This window comes from Microcaecilia unicolor, chromosome 2 (assembly GCF_901765095.1).
Source record: "Microcaecilia unicolor chromosome 2, aMicUni1.1, whole genome shotgun sequence".
Lineage (NCBI taxonomy): Eukaryota > Metazoa > Chordata > Amphibia > Gymnophiona > Siphonopidae > Microcaecilia > Microcaecilia unicolor.
Genome location: NC_044032.1, coordinates 260322889 through 260342536, shown reverse-complemented (window position 1 = coordinate 260342536; position 19648 = coordinate 260322889). Strand labels below are relative to the sequence as shown.

General features: G+C 43.6%; 1 protein-coding gene across 1 annotated transcript in view; it reads right to left on the bottom strand.

Annotated features, from left to right (window-relative positions):
- IQSEC2 (IQ motif and Sec7 domain 2) overlaps window positions 1-19648 on the bottom strand; it is a 260857-nt gene that overhangs the window by 121479 nt on the left and 119730 nt on the right. Inside the window, 5 exon segments of the mRNA XM_030194029.1 lie at window positions 9010-9099; window positions 9101-9166; window positions 9168-9314; window positions 9316-9397; window positions 10785-11063. Coding sequence (XP_030049889.1) covers window positions 9010-9099; window positions 9101-9166; window positions 9168-9314; window positions 9316-9397; window positions 10785-11063 — 664 coding nt within the window.

The window sequence follows — 19648 nt, the reverse complement described above, 5'->3', positions numbered from 1 at the left end:
AGACTAAGTAGACGCTGCGATTATTGATAGGCAATTTGTAAAGACCCTGGGAACTGACGTAAGGCCAAATGGCAAAACGCAGTACTGGTAGTGGTGTTTGCCTACTCAAAATCTGAGATATTTCCTGTGACTGGGATATATCCAGATGTGGGGTGTAAGCATCCTTTAAGTGCAGAGCGCATAGTCCAATCTTGTTCCTGAATCATGGGAAGTATGTTGCCCGAAGGAAACCATCCTGAACTTTGTTTTGCTAGGAATTAGTTCAAGGTTCCTTAGGTCTAGGATGGGACAGAATTCCCCCATTTTCTTTGTGGCCAGAAATGCTTGGAATAAAATCCTTTCCCTTTTTCCCCTGGTAGAATGGGTTTCAACTGCTTTGGAGTACAAAAGGGAAGAGTGTTCCTTTATAAGCATGGTTCCAAGAGCTTAATTTGATGTTCTCAGTGGAAATTTGGTGGCCTGGTTTCCAACTGCAGAGTGTTGCCTGTGAAAAACTATTTTGAGACCCACTGGCCAAAGTTATAACGGCTACTTTTCTTGGAAAAAATTCAGTCTCTTCTTGGCACAAACTACTTTATGACAGCTATGCTCTCCTGGAGCCAGTCAAAAGGGTGTCCCTGCTTTGACGAGGGAGCCGAATGGGACTTTTGAGCCCTCTGCTGCTGTGGGCAGGAGCAAAGGCTCTGGTTGGTGTAGGATGGATGAGAGGGTGAAGGGGACCAACTCCTTTTAGAGTAGTAGGCCTTCTTTGTCATCTGCCACAGTACCTCCTGGAAGAGACGGCTGAGCCAGGAGTGGGCTGGGATAGTGACTCTCCTCCACCTTAACTCCCCAGCATGGAATGTCCACCAGCTTTTCCTGAACCGCCAATTCTGGGTCTGACACATGCAGTCAGGTGAGTCTGCACATCCCATACCCACAGCAGAGGCCCTGGATGCCACATCGAAAGCATCAAAGGTTGCCCAAGCCATCTGCTTTCTGCACTCCTGCTATTTGAAGTTCTGCAGCATCCTCTGGTGGCAGAATGTCTGCAATCTCTGCCACACTGCTCACTACGTTCTGCAAGTGCATGAAAAGTTGGAAAAAAATGCATGTGAGAAGTGAGCGCAGCATTCTGAAAAACCTTTCTCCCAAAATACTCCTATGTCTGAGCCTCCTTTCCCAGGGGCACTGAGGAGTGAGTCTTGGAGCCTGGCTCTTTTGAGAGTGGCTCTGACCACCACGGAATGGTGAGGAAGCTGAAGCTTCTGGAATCTTGGAGCCTTCTTTTGTATAGTTTACAAGAGGTGGGGGGGGGGGGGGATGTCTCCCACTCCTTCATCTGTACATTCCTCAGGATTCTGTGCATGGGCACTGTCATAGCATCCTTTATTCGGTGCATCAAACTCGAGGATGTCCATCATCTCGGCTCATTCTCAGTTTCTAAATCAAATGGGATGGACTTGGTCATCTCCTTAATAAAGTCAGTAAAGGAGAGTTTCCTTCTCCTTTCATGTGGACGGTAGGGGTCTGAAGGAAGAACAGGGACCCCTCCTCTGAGAGGACCTCCGATACCTTCCCAGACACTCAGGAGTGGCGCAAACCAGACTCATAAAAGTTCTCCTCCCTGGGTGCTTGACTCTTTACCTGCCTTGGTCTGATGACACGTTGGTCAAGCACTTGGTGGAGGTGCTGAGGAACGGGTGATCTCTGGTGTCCTGAGGGAGCTTTCTCCCCTAGATGGGCTTTGATTCCAGCATTGATGAACTTGTGATAGACAAAGGACTGGGGCTCCAGTGGGTCCAACATCGAAGCCCTCAATGCCTGTGCATCGTGTCAGGCTAGAAAGTGTCCCATTTCTTCCTGCTGAATGGCCAGCTGTTATGCCCGCTCCAAGAACTAGGAAGGTGAGTGACCCTCACAGCACAGGTGCTTCTCGGGAATTGAGGGCATTGATGCCCAAGTGCTTTTGATGCTACGCTTTGAGGGAGACCGATATCGAGGCTTCTTGGCCTCCACCGGAAGTACGGTATCGGGGGTCCCTCAGCATTGATGAGGATAAAGTCAAATCCTTCTTTGTTGTTGGGGGCGTGATCGGCCAATGCTCGATCCTGGTGGCCACTACTGATGCTCAATGTCAAGGCAGGTGGAGACCTCCTTGATGTCAAAGCGTCCCTAGTTTCCGATGCAGCTCTGGAAGCCACTGGAACCTAATATTGAGGCATATTTTCAAAGCACTTAGCCTTCCAAAGTTCCATAGGTTTCTATGGAACTTTGGAAGGCTAAGTGCTTTGAAAATATGCCTCAATGTCTCCAATGCCAAAGTCAATGGACCAGAGTTCTTGGCATGAAAAATCATTCACCCTGCTTCTCACGATCTCTAAAGCTTCCCCCTGACATCTGCATACAGAATTTACAAGAAGGAGGATTATGCTCGGGCAACAGACACTGCAGGCACCAGTTATGAGTGTCCATGAGGGACATGGTCCTGGAGCACCGGAAGCATTTTTTAAACCACTGGGAGTTTTTTTGGGACAACTCAGGAAAAATAGATGAGGCAAAATCAAACAACTTGATTCTGACAAACATTTACCCTGATCGGGAAGCTCAAGGCTTCAAAGAGCTTAGTGAGCTGTGGTAAAATAAATGCTGAAAAAATCTACCTGAGACACTAAGAGAGGGAAAAGGCACTGGTCCTAAGCGAACAGTTTACATGACTGGACTAAATAATAATATCGATGGCCACAAAAAACACGTGTGAAGGAGAATCAACGAGAGCTGAGGGGAGATTATGAAGACACAACCTCTCTGCTCTATGGAAATAAGAAGACTGGCTTGGTCCTGCATGACAACAAAGGTCGAGAAGACGAGTGCATGTATGGTGGCAAGCTTCCAAGGCTTCTGGAAAATAATACCGGGGAGTGTCTTCATGACAGAGCTCCGTCAGTGATATCACACATCAGTATAAATATTGTATCATGCTTGTCTTCGAGAAAATACACAGTTTAAAAAATATTTTTTTTGCATTAACCAATTCAGCATTCCCAGAGACAGGTTTACCCTATACAAACACAATGAGCAGACAGACCAGCCATGATCATCCGAACAAGCTGCAAAACTCCTTTTTTTCCCACTTTTTGGGGTCTTCTATGAATGACCTAGACTTCAAAGACAAATGTGTTTAAAAACCTGTAAAGTTAGTAGATGAAAGGAAAGTTATATTCAGCATAACTAATATTTAACATACATAACAACATAATACTGAAGTAACAAATGATTTTTTTCCCATTTTGGGGATAATTCTATTCAGAAGGCAGCAACATTTAGGTGCCAAGGATACACGTAAATGACCAAAATACCGGTACGTAACATAAATGCCAATATTCTGGCTACACATATTCTATAACATGGTGCCTAAAGGTGATGGTGCGTAGTTTTGACAGTTAGTATATATATGGGCAGTGCATGGGTGGGGACGTAGTTATGACCATAAATTATAGAATATTAGAATTTATGTGGGGGTTTTAAGCTCTCTAGGCGCCAGCACTTACACCAGATCTATGGCTGGTATAAGGCATCATACTTTAATTATACAGCGCATTGGCACAGTCACGCTAATATTCTGTAAAAGAAAAGTTGACACCTACTTTCCTTTTATAGACTAGGCTTCAATTAGGCATGTCTGTTTGGAGCTCCCTCTTTGTGCTTAAATGATGAAAATACTTAGGACCCAATAGTCAAAGGATTATGCTACTAACTTTGAGAGTTATGCTCATAAATTGGCCTTTTGAAATTTTTTTAGGGCTGAATTCCTAAATTTGTATTCAAAATTTCATTAAACTGTGGGTGATAACAGGGGTGGATTTAGAGCAGAGAAAAAAAAAGTTAGGAACTTAGCACTGATTTCCAGCACTAGCTCATATATCTAAGCAAATGAATGGCAGTCCTAAATTTATAAATTTAAGGGACTGGACCGCGGTAGGAGAATTGTTATGCTACATACAGGACTGCCGAGACAGAGCTGTGCCTGAGGCAGGGCTGCCACAGCCACTACCCCGCCCCACCAATCGAGCCGCTGCAACCCTGCACCCCCCCCCTACTCAGGCTGTTGCCCCCCCATCCCCCTCACTTTCCTGTGTCTGCTCCTCTTTCGGTATGTCACTCTCCTGCTCTTGTGCGCCAGAACCCAGGTGATCGCATAACAAAATCACCTGGGTTCTGATGCACAGGAAAAGAGAAACAGACCCCATCTCCAGGCCTCCCTTGGAGGTCTGGCCCAGGGAATCTTGCCTCCCCCTCTTGTGGCCCTGGCTACATAAGGAGACAAACCCTTGATACAGCCATATGGTGAAACATGATATCATGTCAGTAATACAAGTTTCCTGCTGCTAAATGCCTGTAGAAAGATAAATTGAAGATTGATAAACTCTATATTGCTATTGATATTAACATTTATATGGATCAATGATGAAGTATGAGTCTGCCCTAAAGCTATAAGCTTATGTTTGCTCTTGATTCTGAATAATCTGATATTAAAAAAATATATAAGACAAAATTTTTGTTTATTAAAGTTATATGCTATTTCTATTCTAGTGTAAGACTTTTTGTTCTGATATTTTTTAGTTCTAATTTATAAGCATGATTTTAAGCTCCTAAATTAAGATGAATTTTCAGCTGAAAACTTGGAGCCCCTTTTACAAGGCTGGCAGTAAAAAGGGCCCTGAGGTAGAATTGGTGCGTGGATTTGCCGTGCGCCGAGCTCTCCTTTTACCAAAGCGGATAAAAGGCTTCTATTTTTTTTAAAGGAAATGGCCGTGCAGTAAGTGAGCCAGTTATTCAATTGCCACCTTAGGATACTACATTCAGCTAAAAATAGGACCAAAATTTAGGTTAAGGGAGCTTAAATTCAGGACCTCAGCTTTTATTTTTTTGAATACTGGGCCCTTACTGTATATAGACCAGGGGTGGGCAACCATGTCGACAACTCAACAGAATATGCATGAGATCGACTTGCATACAAGGGAAGCAGAACATGCAACTCAATCTCATGCATATTCATTGTGGAAATCTTGAAAACTGGACTGGGTTGTGGTCCTCGAGCATTATGGTTGCCCACCTCTGATACAGACCTCTGAATAACTGTGGATGGTTCAGGAAAATCTACTCTTCTTGATGATTTGTATTAAATAGTATGGTAAGCAACCTTTCCCCCCTGGGAAAAACAGGGATAGAAGTTAAAGAAAGTACAACTAGATCCAGTGATTTGATTACTCAAAGTTAAGGTACTTATTTTAATATGATTTAAAAAAAAATCTCTCTCCTTTGTTTTCAAAGGTGATCCCTGAGTACCTCCAAAAGGTTCCATAAAATTTCAGGTCATTTCAAAATTATAACTCTGGGGAAAAAACTGCACTCCCCCCCCCAAGCTCACATTGCTGTAATGCTCACAGCTGACCCCAAAACAGTTGTTGGTTTCTGGAACTGTACAGCTCTCAATGTCTTGTGGTTTTGTGATCTCAGTGGGTGGTACAGGTCAGGGGCGTATCTGCGTGGGGCCTCAGGGGCCTGGGCCCCCGCAGATTTTGCCCTGGACCCCCCTACCGCCATCAACTCTCCCCCCGCTGCCGTTCTTACTTTTGCTGGCGGGGGACCCCAACCCCCGCCAGCCGAGGTGTGCTTCCACCTGCCGCTGCCGTAAAAACATCTTCTTCAGCCGGCGGGGGACCCCAAACCCCCGCCAGCCGCCCGCGGTGTTTGAAATTCATCTTCGGCCTCCGTGGCCGTGCTGCTGTGATAGGCACTGTTGAAATCCACTTCGGAGTCTGACGTCGTTGTACGTTGTACGGCTGCGACGTCAGACTCCGAGTGGATTTCAACAGCGCCTATCACAGCAGCACGGCCACGGAGGCCGAAGATGAATTTCAAACACCGCGGGGCGGCTGGCGGGGGTTTGGGGTCCCCCGCCGGCTGAAGAAGATGTTTTTACGGCAGCGGCAGGTGGAAGCAGACCTCGGCTGGCGGGGGTTGGGGTCCCCCGCCAGCAAAAGTAAGAACGGCAGCGGGGGAGGGTTGGCGGCGGGAGGGGGGTGGAGGAGAGTCACATTGGTGGCGGTGGGGGCTCGGCGGTGGGGGGGGGGCAGCGGCGGGGGGGGGGGGGCTAAAATGTGCCCCCTCCCTCTGGCTCTGGCCCCCCCTACTGCCGGAGTCCAGATACGCCCCTGGTACAGGTACTGTGTGGCTCACATATAGAAAATCAACAGATGTTCCAAGACTTCTGGCAGTGTCTTCTACTGTCAAAATAAGGTGAGGGGAAGAAGGGCTGGAGGCAACCTGGCAGTGGAGGATGCCAAAGACGAAGGCTAGAGATTAGCTGGTGGGTGAGAAGGCAGCAGGAGACTGGTTGATGTGAGGGAAAGTGTATGGGAAAGGACAAGCTAGAAAGTAAGGAGAGAGATTTTGCACTTCGAGCCATTTATTCAAATTACCACGATGTTTTCCTTTATTTGACTTTTTATAAATATAAGGATCAACGTTGAAAAGCATTTATGTGTTTGTATACATCAGTATACGTCCTGAATTATTTTGCTGATAAGGGGGCAGGGACTGGGGCATTACAGGAATGGCACCAGTTACTCTTTTAATATATATATGTAAGGACAATATTTAGCCTAAATGTATATTATCATGCGTCTAGCTGGGCCACATTGTGAAAAGTTTAGTTTGAACATTCCACCTGTATGCTCAGCACTGCTGCCTGAACGAATGCACTATTGAATGAATTTATATATCGTATGAAACCATCTAAATTAGACAGCCCGTCCTGCTGAGTATTACTCTCATAATATATATATATATATATCCATGAGATAAAATATTCAGCAAGATGGAGACTGTGTAAAGACCTATGGATAATTTATCTATGTATCTTTACGTGTATTTTTCACCTACACTATGAGCGCAAATTTATAAAGCTGTGCCTAGTGCACCTATTGCACACCTACTTGATAAAGTCAAGTTCACACTTACTTGACTTTATCAAATATTAGCAGGGGTGTGAAAGAACATCAGAGAGGAGCAGTAGCCTAGTGGTTAGAGCAGCAGGCTTTGATCCTGGCAACCTGGGTTTGATTCCCCCTACAGCTCCTTGTGCTCCAGGTACAAAATAAAAATAAAACTTAGATTGTGAGCCCTCTAGGGATACAGAAAGTACCTGTATATAATGTGTACAGTGCTGAATACATCTAGTAACACTACAGAAATGAAGCAGCACCAGCCCTGATATCCAGAGGTGACTGGTTCAAATCCCACTGCTGCTCTTTGTGATCTTGGGCAAGTCAATTAACCCTCCATTGCCTCCTGTACAAGAGAAATAGCCAGTGTACTTGAATGCAACTCACCTTGAGCAACTACTGAAAAAGATGTGAGCAAAAATCTGAATAAATAAACGTGTACATGCAGCTGGAGGGCTGGTGTAAATGTTAGTGCGTACTTTGTAGTGCATAAATTTTATAATCTATGTAAGTGCAGACTCTGCCCTTGGACCCTGTGCATACCCACAGTGGAAACTGCGCACCATGACAAATACCATGTCAGTTGGCATTTTAAAATACATGCATTTATGTGCATTCTTGACACCTAAACTAGGTGGCTTCTCATAAAATTGTTCTTATCTATTCAAGTCTGAACACGCAACATGCCAGCATAATTTGTAAAAATATTATCCATATAAAGCCATTCTTGCCATGTCGTATTCAGACTTGAATGCATAAGTTATACAGACAGTGGCTCAACATTGGCACCATCAGTATAACTTCTGGGCCTGCTCTAGATGGCACCTAATCCCTCCCCATTTTACTGATAAATTTTGGTCCATGTGAAGGGAATTCTACAACAGGGTGCCCGCAATTACACAACACTTGCATATGTAATATACAGAACAACTGCACTTTCGTGGCAAGTGTATGTATACTTATCTGCAAAAATGCCAGCAGGGGGCCTGAGTGCTATTCTATAAGGATGCGCTTAATTGACACAGCATGTAAAATCAAGGGGTTGTTCACCTGGAAGGAGAATGTTCGGTGATGCCCACTTACACGCACAGCTTACAGAATACTGTAAATTACAAGCGCACTTGCTGCAGTTAGGTGCCTGCAGTTATGCCAGGCCTATGAGTGGTGTAGCTGTGGACACCTAACGACACGCCAATGCCTGGTTCCACTAGTATCCTCTAGTGGAATCTAGGCTCAGATACTTTTGTAGCACAGGCTCACACTGCATGGCATCGGGGCACCCACTCGTAGAACTGCCCTCAAGTGACTTATGCGGCCAAAAGTTATCCATTGTACATGCCGGGAAATTGAAACAAAAGCATTTGTCTGGCCAGCACCCAAGGCTGATCGCACAAGTGCTTTTTTAATATAAGCCCTATATATACATCTATATATCCACAAACACAGATGGTGGGAGGGGAAGGAGGAAAGGGTTCAGGGTCCTGTAAAATTTCATAATATTTTATAGCTTTCATTATAAAAAGGTTGAGAACCATTGATCTAACTAGATGAAGATGCCTCTACTTCAGGTGAGGTGCAGAATTTTCATGGCGGCACCATCTGGATTCTCTACAGGCTGCAGCACTTTTTACTGGACAAACATAAGAATTATCCAAAGACAATATTTTCTCTGTCCTTTCTAAATTGTGCATAAGAGTACAGGCCTGTGCACAGACTTGGAGGCTCATGCGGAAGGACACCTTTGGATAATCCTTTTCAGTCCAATAAAATGTATTTCTGGACTTCAGACATGGTGTCCAGCAGCAATCTGTGGGCAGTCTCAGCACTGCAAAACACGCATCAATCAGATGCAAGTTTTCAAAAAGTCTCGACAGAGAAATTCCGGTATTCCCTGCCATAGAATATGTTGCTAGCTTGCTTGAACTGAGGCTAAAGTCACCTGGTCCCCGTTACAAACCCTGAAAACACAGGGAGTACATGCACGCTTTAGCAGCAGCAGCAGCAGCTCTGGGTCCCTCACCTGCTTGGAGAAAGTGTCTTCCAGCTCCGTGATCTCGTTGGAGAACTCCCCGGAGGTGGTGATGGAGTCACCGTCCAGGCCACTGCAGGAAGCCCCCGTACTGCAGGCTCCTCTCCGAGTCGGCCCTTGCGGCCGCTGCCACACCCTCGTCCAGCGAGAACGGGCTTGCCCTCGAAGTAGGCTGGGTTCTGGTTCTTTTCGTACTCCTCGAAGGAGTACTGCATGCGCATGTTGGAGAGAATGATGCGACGGGACATGCGACTCTCTGAGGCTGAGCTGCGCAGCCGCTCGAAGTTCTTGTTCATAGCGGTACTGGCGGAAGGCTGTCTGGATGGTGCGTGCTGCCCGCCGGCTCAGGAAGTAGCCGCCGTACTTACGCTCCAGCAATCTCCACCTGGGAGGGGGAGCGAGAGAAGAGAGAGAAGGGGAGTGTGAGGATGGTGGGGATAGGGACCGCTCACATGAGGCGGAAAGCAAACACTGCTGTGCCAGCAGTACCCCCAGGTTTATGCACATTAACCAGATCACCTATACATCTATCTGCATTCTCTCTATATAGCATATGTAGATTTTTAATGAGCTCTAGAGGGAGGCTACTGATCAGCTCCCTAGAAAGGGAGCCAGCTTATGATCAAGAGGTGCACAAATTCTGCAGGGAGTCAATATTATTCCAAAGTGCTGACCTTTGAAAGACCTTTCCAAGAGGAAACAAAAAACAAGGCAGGAAAAGAAAGGCTGATATAATGTCATGACACACACTATTCCCCCTGCTACGACAAATACTGATTCCTGCAGGGGAAGGGATGAGACAACAGTTAATGGTACATGAGATCATGTGATCCTGTCTGCTATTGCAAATGTAATTCTAATAAACTTTTACTGGACATCAAACAGTGTAATGAAGAACAGCATTACATTTTTACACATCATTTCATTGAACATACATAATGTTGTGTACCTTTTTCTATCTCATGATGCAGGACCCTACTGAAATGGCCACTTTGCATACAGAATTCTTGACTCTTGAATTTCAACACATAATCTCCCATCTTCTATAAATGGCATGCAAAATTGCGCACTATTCTGAGATTCGCACGCATCTAATTGGCTAACAAGCCAATTTGCACAGATAATTGAGTGCTAACAATCAACTGGCATTAATTGACAACAATTTAAATTTGTGCACACATCTTCCTAAGTGCTGTTCTATAAAGATCTATGCACAAATTTTATAGGGTGCAACTCAAAAGGGGCATGGCCATGGGAGGAGCATGGGTGGGTCACGGGCGTTCACTAAAGATGCACGCAGTATTACTGAGTACCAGGGATCAGCGCCTAACTTATGCGCCAGGGCATATACCAGGTTTCAGCTAGTATAAATCCTCACGCCCAAAATTTGGCACGGAAATCGGTTCAAAGTGCTATTCTATAAATGGCACACAACTCGGATTGCCGTTTATAGTATAGCACTCTGTTTGGATTTACTGAATCTAGTCCAGTATTATGTCTGTGGTTAGGGCTACATCAAATTGAAAATGTAATTTTTTCCTTCTTACCACAGCATATTTTTAAGTATACCCATGAACACCACATGGCTAGAACAGTGCACACAGCATTTGTGGTGTGTGTGTGTGTTTTGTAAAAGGAAGTGTGTTTGGAGATCCATGGTTTGAGTCAGTGCCAAGAAGTATTAATGTTTTGTATGTGCGGGCGAATCTGTGTGAAGTGTGTCTCGTGTCAAAAACCCAGGGTTCAGAACTGCACACGACACATACTGTACCTTTTTGTCCTGTAGGTCTGTGGACAGTTCATAGCTGTCGGACAGCGCTTTGGAGCGCTTAATCTCCTCTTCCTCTTGCTTGCGTAGGGCTACGCTGGCGGGCTGCAGCCGGGCTCTCTGGTTCCACGGCAGACTGGTGGACGGTGGCAGGTGGCACGCAGGGGGCAGCTGGTAGGATTCGTTCTTCACATCCGAGCTGCAGCGGTAGGGGGGCTGGTTGTTAGGACTGTCCACTATGGTCCCAGACTCGCTGCCCTGCGAGTCCCCCTCCACGCTACAAAGACAATTTAAAGGCAAAGGTTTGAACAACTTGGTAGCAGTGGGCCTTGCCTCTCCCCCCTCCCTATTCAAACTCTTCTAAGACCCTAAATGTTGAATCTAGGTGTTGCATGATTGGAAGACAGGCAGAATTGGTGGAATATTAGCATATCATGCGGAGACCTTTCCAAACCATAGTCAGGCTCAGGGGGAACAGTGGCGCACAACTTGCTGTCTGTGGTCCCTGTGGGGAGCCGCACAGAACCACAGAAAAAAATGAAGCTGGAAAGGATCATCTAGAAACAAAGAAAGAACTCACTGCATGGATTTCAGGGGTCATCCTGAATGACAGAAAGATGGGGCAGGGAGGGAGCCAAAAAGGCAATCTAATCCATTTTTCTTCATTCACTGTTATCTAAATCATCCCCCAAAGACATTTGTTTAACCTGCACACAAAATAACTCCAATAAGGGACAGGGTGAGATCCAGTGAGAGCAGGTACTCTGTTGTAATGTGACAGATGAACATAACTTTCAACTGCTCACTTCTGGTTTAAATAGCTTCTGCCACCAATGTCTAGCTAGTCAACTTTCCCTCCCATACCTTCCCCCATAGCAGAATTACCTATAAATGTTTTCAACAAAAACAAACATATCATGCCCTTTCTGTAAAGCCTGCCCCTCCTCCACCTGAGGAGCCTGCGCTAACACATCAACTATTCTGAGGAGTCACTTGGGGGCCAGAGGAATAACCTCGTTCACTAATATATACCAGCATAATCTTTCATCAAAATCAGTTCTTTTTCATAGCCCTCAATGCATTTCAGAATATGATCAGGAACTTTTACGGAGACTATGGCAGACCATTAAATTAAGGACTGAAACTGCTGGTGGAGATTCTAGCAAAACGTACAGGCACCCTAAAAATGACGGGGGGTTTAAAAGGAGCATGTGATGAAGTGCACATACTCTGCAGTGAGCATAAGCGCCAATATTTGAAAATGACTGGGGGGTGCCAAACAAAATACAAATTATCCCTCTCAGCACACAATAAAGAAGCTTGCTCAGTATCGACAGTGCTCTGGCACCCAAGCAGCTCGCTCATATGGCAGTAAATACAAACAGGCAAAGAAGAAAGCAAGGGGTCATTGAGTATTTTTTTTTAGTTGCTGGTGGTGTAATTCCTGGATATTCTAGCGTAGCTAGGGCGGGGCGGGTAGCTCTGCCAGTTCCCTGCCCCGAAACAGGAAGCTGACACAGAGGGGGCAGGGGACCGGCAGAGTCGACTGCGCGTGCCTGCTCTGCGCACCCCCTTGCTTGGAGGGGGGGTATGCTGCCCAGGGGGAGGGTGTGCTCTGCCTCATCCTGGGTGCCATATAAGGAAAGAGAAAGGGAATGGGACTTGATATACCACCTTTCTGTAGTTTTTGCAACTACATTCAAAGCAGTTTACATAGTATATACAGGTACTTATTTGTACCTGGGGTAATGGAGAACCAGAGTCACAAGGAGCTGCAGTGGGAATCGAACCGAGTGCCCCAGGATCAAGATCCAATGCAGTAACCATAAGGCTACTCCTCCACTCCCATATAAGTTAGGTACGCCGCTGCCCTGATATTCAATGTAGGGCTGACAGCGCACATTATGTGGCCAGTTCTCTCTTATGTGGTTAAGTGTGATATTCAGAACTTAACTACATAAGCGACAACACACCACACCACAAAGACAGGACTGACTTTTATGCAATCCAATTTAACCACTAAATGTAGGTGATTAAGTGCTGAATATCCTGCCAACTCCACCCTCAGGTCGCCCACACAATAACCGGCTTTGAGTTTAGTAGCCTGTGGTGATAGTCAATAACAACTAACTGGTTAAGTGCTGTTGAATATCGGCAAATTGCCCCGAACAAGAGATTTAACCGGCCAGGAGCCATTTCTGGCCAGTTAAATTGCTTTGAATATCAACCCCCAGAGCTTTAGGTACAAAGAAGGAAAAGGTATAAAGGGGAAAAAAAAGAGTAAAAATAAAATAGGGTGCCTCCTTGGAAAGAGAAAAAGGTAAAGGGAGGGGCTGAGCTCCACTCAGGTCAACCACATCCAGCTGTGAGTACAAGGAGGGAGTGGAACGTGAGGAGGTTGAGAGGCCCAGCAGCAAACTAGATAAGGAGGCAAAGAACTCAAAAAAGCAGGGCAGACCAACCGAGTAATGGATCTCCAGAGAAAATAGAACCAGGAGGGGCACTAAAGGAGGTGAGGTACGGGATTCTCTGCCAGGGGCCTGGACAAACTGAGCAGTACCAGATAAACCCAGGCCAGTGACATGAAAGAAACAGTTTAGGCCAGCACTTCCCAGGGATCAGAGAGCCAGGTCAAGCACTCCGACAAACTACACTATAAAGTCTGGAACGAAGGTGTCACGACCTGTTCCATGACATATGGAGGTGGTGGTGGGATTTTAGGGGCACTGAGGAGATTGGAAATCAGATGGATGTTTGAGACACCAAAAAGATAAGGCTGCTCTAAGACAGACAGTATAAAAGGTTATTTAGGACAAATAATGCTGGGTCCTTGGAGTTCACTCTCTATATTGAGGATTAAGGCACATCTCACTCACTTTATGGACTTACTCTGGGGACTGGGTAGGAGGGGACACAGGAGGTTTATTTTAAGGATCTTCTTTCTTGCCCTACCTTCTTCAAAAAAATAAGAACATTCGCACTTGAAGTTTCTTTTTTAAAATATTTTCCTCAACTGCAGGGGAAGCAACGATTGAGTTATACCTGCTGTGAAAATAGCAGCTAAAGAGCAACAATTCCAACAGCAGACCTGAAAATCTATTTTGCACCAATTGGCACAGGAGGAGCAGCAAAAGTTCCAACAACAGCTATAAACCCATCATCAAGCATCCAACACCTCTTGCAGCAACATCAGGGTTAACCCACAAGCCCCAGCTGATGGACTGGAAGCCGCTGAAGTATAGGAAGGCTGTTATATGGATAGAAGTACTGCATACAACTCTAGGTCCTGAAGACAACCGTGAAGCACTCTTAGTAACCTTTGCATGTGTGGCAAGAATGCAACTTGGTTGAAGAGTCAGTGGGCTGTGAGGCTGATCTACAAGTGGTAGGAAAAATCCAAGGCCTACATTGGGCTTTAGCCAAGGAGGCCAAAAGGGACTATCAGGAACTAAAGGAGGCAGTGATAAACACCAATTAGGTGTCAGCCCTAAAGCTTACTGGAGAAAGTTCTGGATACACCCTTTTATAACGACAATGCTCTCGCACAACACCTACAGTGTGATCTCAAAAACACTCTGGAGAAGAAGTGGCCAAAACTGCTGAGTCTATGCTGTTCTTCCAGAGCCATGTCAATAGATCAGAGCCAAGTCAATGACCAGAGAGACTTGTTTTGTGTGTGATCACAAAATATAGTGAAAACCCTATATGGACTATTTCCTGACAGATTCATATTCAGCTCATAAGATGCTACTTGGTGCTACCCTTAACTATGTTGGATTGGAAACTCAAGGGGAGGACCAACCTAAAATCATTCCTGGATCCGAGATTACAGACTGGAACGTATGGGATCGTGAGCCTTGCTAAGTATCAGGGAGACCCATTTGAACGGCTTTGAAGGCCAACGTAAGAATTTAGAACTGAACTCAAAAATAAACAGGAAGCCGGTAAAGTCTCTTAAACAAAGGTGTAACATGATCTCTGTGTTGGGCTGAACATAGTGACCAAGGACAATGTTCTGAAGTGTCTGTAGACGCTTCAGTTCAGACTTAGGGAGACCAGTGTAAATCTTGTTACAACAGTCTAATCGGGAACCTATAAATGCATGAAACAATGTATGAAGAGCATCAAAATCAAGGATACCTTCAACAGATCTTAACCTATGGAGGGCAAAAAAGCCATTCTTCAAGATCGAGGAGATCTGAGCAGAAAACTTAAGATTTGAGTCTAGAACAACTCCTAAGTATTTGAATTGCATAACTGGCTCAATTGGTGTACAACCTTATTGTCCCAACACCAGGTCCCAGAACAAATGAAAGGCATGGAGGGGCATTTTCAATATGACGTCTAAGTCCGACTTTAGACGTTGTGCAAAAAACATCCAAAATCTGAATAGGAAAGAAGTTCATTTTCAAAAAAGAAAAACGTCCATCTTTTGTTTTCAAAAATACTGTTTCTAACAAGGTTTTGTGCTTTGGACATTTTGTTTTTTTGGTCCAATTAAAAAAAAAAGGCATCCAAGTGAAAAACGTAGAAAATCAAGCCATTGGGATGTAGGAGGAGCCAGCATTTTTAGTAGGCTGGTCTCCCAGACATCCCAGGAGATAAATGGGGCACTGCAGTGGACTTCAAAAACATGCTCCGGGGTACACATCTCACCGTTGCTCCCTTATCTTGTCTGCTGAGCCACCCAAAACCCACTGCCCACAACTGTACACCACTACAATAGCCCTTATGGGTGAAGGGGGCACCTATATATGGGTACAGTGGGTTTCTGGTGAGTTTTGGAGGGCTCACAGATTCCCTCACAAATGTGACAGGTAGAGAGAGATAGGGACCAGAGTCCCCTACGCCATGGTGCCCTGCACTAACCACTACACTACTCCAGGGACTTGCATGCTGCTCTAACAGACCTGGCTCTAACATCTGAAAATGTCATAGAGGCTGCTAAATCATATTTGTAGTCACATTTGTAGGGGTGGGAGGGGTCAGTGACCACTGGGGGGGGGGGGGGTATTGGGGGGGTCACTCCTGATTCCCTCCAGTGGCCATCTAGTCATTTAGGGCACCCTTTTTGTGCCTTATTCGTTATAAAAACAGATCTAGCTCAAAACATCTTAATTTTAGTCCTGGACAGTTTTGTTTTGTTCCATTATGGCTGAAAAACATCCAAGTGTTAGGAACACCCAGATCCCACCCTTAACACACCCTTGACATGCCCCCTTCTGATTTGAACACACTTCTGATGGACTTCATAGAAAAAGTCTAAAAATTGGTTTGATAATACCAATTTGGATGTTTTTGTGAGAAAAATGTCCAAATGCAGATTTATGCCACTTTTTGGATGTTTTTCTCTTTTGAAAATGAGTTCCATAGTCTTTAATTTATCCAATAAACAATTGACAACAGTAGAATTACAGCTACTAACAAAAGGTTTATCCTGTGTTCCCAGTATCCGATTTGATTTTTTTCCAGTTTCAGACTGACTTTGGAAATATATATTTGATCTTTATCGTTAAAAAATCATTTTTTTCTGATAAAGAAACAAATCCAGATAAGTCTAGAATAAAAATAAATCAATTTGGAACACCCCCTCCCCCTGGGCAAATTAGATCTGATAGTAGCCACCTTTAAGAAACTGACATTACAAGAAATTGTACAACAAAGCAGTCAATGGAAACACTAATATAACCTTAAGAAAGATGAATACTTAAATTGAAGAAATTAAAAGAAGTTAAAGAACTAATTATTACAAAAGCAGATAAAGGGAGAGGCCATAATAGTAATGGATGTACAGAAATACAATCAGGAAGCTGTAGGACAATTATCGGATGAAGAAACATATCAAAAATTGGAAGTAGATCCAACAGCGAGGCTAAAAGACCTTATAAAATCCATTACAAATTTAGCCTATAATGAAGGTTTCTTAACTAAACATGAATTTCAATTTTTAAATATTCAACACCCTGTGATTCCAGAATTCAACATAGTTCCTAAGATACATAAAAGTGTTACTAATCTCCCTGGATGGCCGTATAGGTCTCTTCTTGTAAACTTTACTTGAGCCATTATCCAAATATGTAGATCATTTTTTGAAACCGCTTGTAGAAAATAGCGAATCATTCATAAAGGATACCACACATCTTTTTAAATATATTGGCGGAAACACTATTATCAACCATTTCCTTACATTATGGATATAGTTTGCATTATATATTTCCCCTCCCAAAGGAACAATGCTAAAGGTATTATGCTGGGCATTAGAGTCAAGAGAAAGCCCATATGAAGTCACTACAAACTTTATACTCGATTTGGCCACATTGCTTAAAAGAAAACGTTTTCCTTGTTCCAAGATGAATTATTCATCAAAAAAAAGGGAGTTGCAATGGGGCGACTTTTGCGTTCTCCGTTGTATGTCTCTATATGTCACATTTTGAAGGTGAGTTGATTACAGGGTCATCAATGGCATAGACATATTCACAAGTGGATGAAATATATAGACAATATATTCTCCTTTAGGAAAGGGGATAAAATCCAACTACAAGACTTTTCCAATGTCTGGACACCAGGGATCCCAATATAAGATCCATGATGCAATTTACTACATAACAAATCTATTTTCTGTATGTTTCAATAACAAAAAAGTAGGAATAGATTTTTCTACTTCAGTTTACACTAAACCTACTGATAAAAACACTATATTGCATTTGATAGTAGCCATTCGAAACCGTTGAAAACAGTGTGCTTTTTTGCAATTTTTGTGATTTAGGAGAATATGTACAGAGAAAGATTCATTTAAAACAACAAGCTAAGTCTCTTATGAAAAAAAAATTGGAACCATAGAGGGCTACACCTAAAATATACTGAAATCCTCATTTAAAAAGGGCTAACTATAATCATTGTGAATTGTATTACACAGTACAACTAAACATATACCTACTACGATGTAATCCCTTTCTTTATAGGTTCACACAGGAGCAGGAGCAGAAAGAGCGGACTAATATGGGTCAAACAACAATGGCGTCATAATGCATAGCACATCCTGTATTTGAGGAACAAGTATGCCGGAGTAGCTTATGCTAGATGCCCCAAATTACAAGAACTTTTAAGAACAGAAAACCTAATGGTCCAACATGTGACCCTACAGAAAGTCAAGGCCATTTTTAAAATTGGTAAAATGCAAGACATGTGAAATAGCTAAGGATCAGAAAACGTACCCGGCATCGTCACCATACTGACAGTTAGTACGTCTTTTAGCATACATAATAGAATATAGATTTTACTTAAACACGCTAAACAAGAAGCGCCCATTGTAACACACATTGATTATCTAAGCAACACAATTTTGAAGACCTGTGTTGTTTAGTCATTGATAAAATATATGACAGAAGAAGATGTAGAGATAGAGACAAGTTACTACTGCAGCGAGAACAAACAATGGATATCGCGGCTGAACACCCTTACAACCTAATGGTTTGAACATAAATATAGATTGGATACATTTTTTTAATTTAAAACATTTCCAGTATTACCTAATTACTATTTCATGCTATTTCTGTAATGAATTTGAAATTCATGACTCTTTAATCCGAAAGTGACATTTGATGGCATTTATTTAAAAGCCAAAGCACCATCTTGAAATCAGCATTTGAAGAACATGCTTAAGGACTGATACGATCAGGTACTATACTGGGAGATATTAGATGAATGTTTGCCATGAAGCCAACACCATGATATCACTGAACATTTGTTTTATTTTTAGATGGAATACCTTTAGCGTCAACAGCAACGTATAATTTTGGCAGCATCCTGACAAAGCAATTATGTGAACGGAGAGGCTCCGTAGAGTTATGCCGAGGACATTGAGCAGTTGGAATAGAAAGCCTATGGAAATAGCTAAGTTCACAGTATATCCTACTACTACTAGACAATACACAGTGCTGTACACTGGACATGAAGAGACAGTCCCTGCTCGACAGAGCTTAAGTCTAATCAGGACAAACAGGACAACCAAGGGATAAGGAAATTACTATGGCAGGAATGAGAAACATGGGTACTGAACAATTGAGTAAGGACTAGGAATTAAAAGCAGCAATCAAAAAGGTGGCTTTTAGCCTAGATTTGAGGACAGCCAGAGATGGAGCTTGACATACCGGCTCAGGAAGTCTAATCCAGGCATATTTGCAGCAAGATAAAAGGAACGGAGTCTGGAGTTAGCAGTGGAGGAGAAGGGTGCAGATAATAGAGATTTATCTAGTGAATGGAGTTCCCGGGGAGGAGTGTAGGGAGAGATAAAGTGGAGAGGTACTGAGGAGCTGTAGAATGAATGCACTTGTAAGTCAATAAGAGGAGTTTGAACTGTATGTGGAAACGGATAGTGACCAATGAAGTGACTTGAGGAGAAGGCTAATATGAGCATAGTGACACTGGCGGAATATAAGTTGTGCTGTAGAATTTTGAACAGATTGAAGGGGAGAGAGATGGCTTAGTGGGAGACTTGTGAGAAGCAAGTTGCAATAGTCTAAGCGAGAGGTGGTAAGAGTGTGGTTAAGGGTTGTGTAGCGTTTTGGTGAGAAAGAAACAGCAGGTTTTAGCAGTCTGTTGAATATGTGCAGAGAAGGAGAGAGAGAAGTGAAAAGTTTTTTATGAGAAAGTTGAATATTTGAATAAGTTAAAAATATTACAGGAAAACATCAAAAACACATAAAAATTGTTCATAATAAAGAGAGGAAGGAGGACGTCTTGATTGATGATGGCTATATATTGATTTGCCTTAAATATGTCATAGACTAAGAAAGCCTCGATAGTATCCTGAAGTCTTTTCCTCCAATTAATCCTAATCAGATTAAGCATTTCTGATGAATT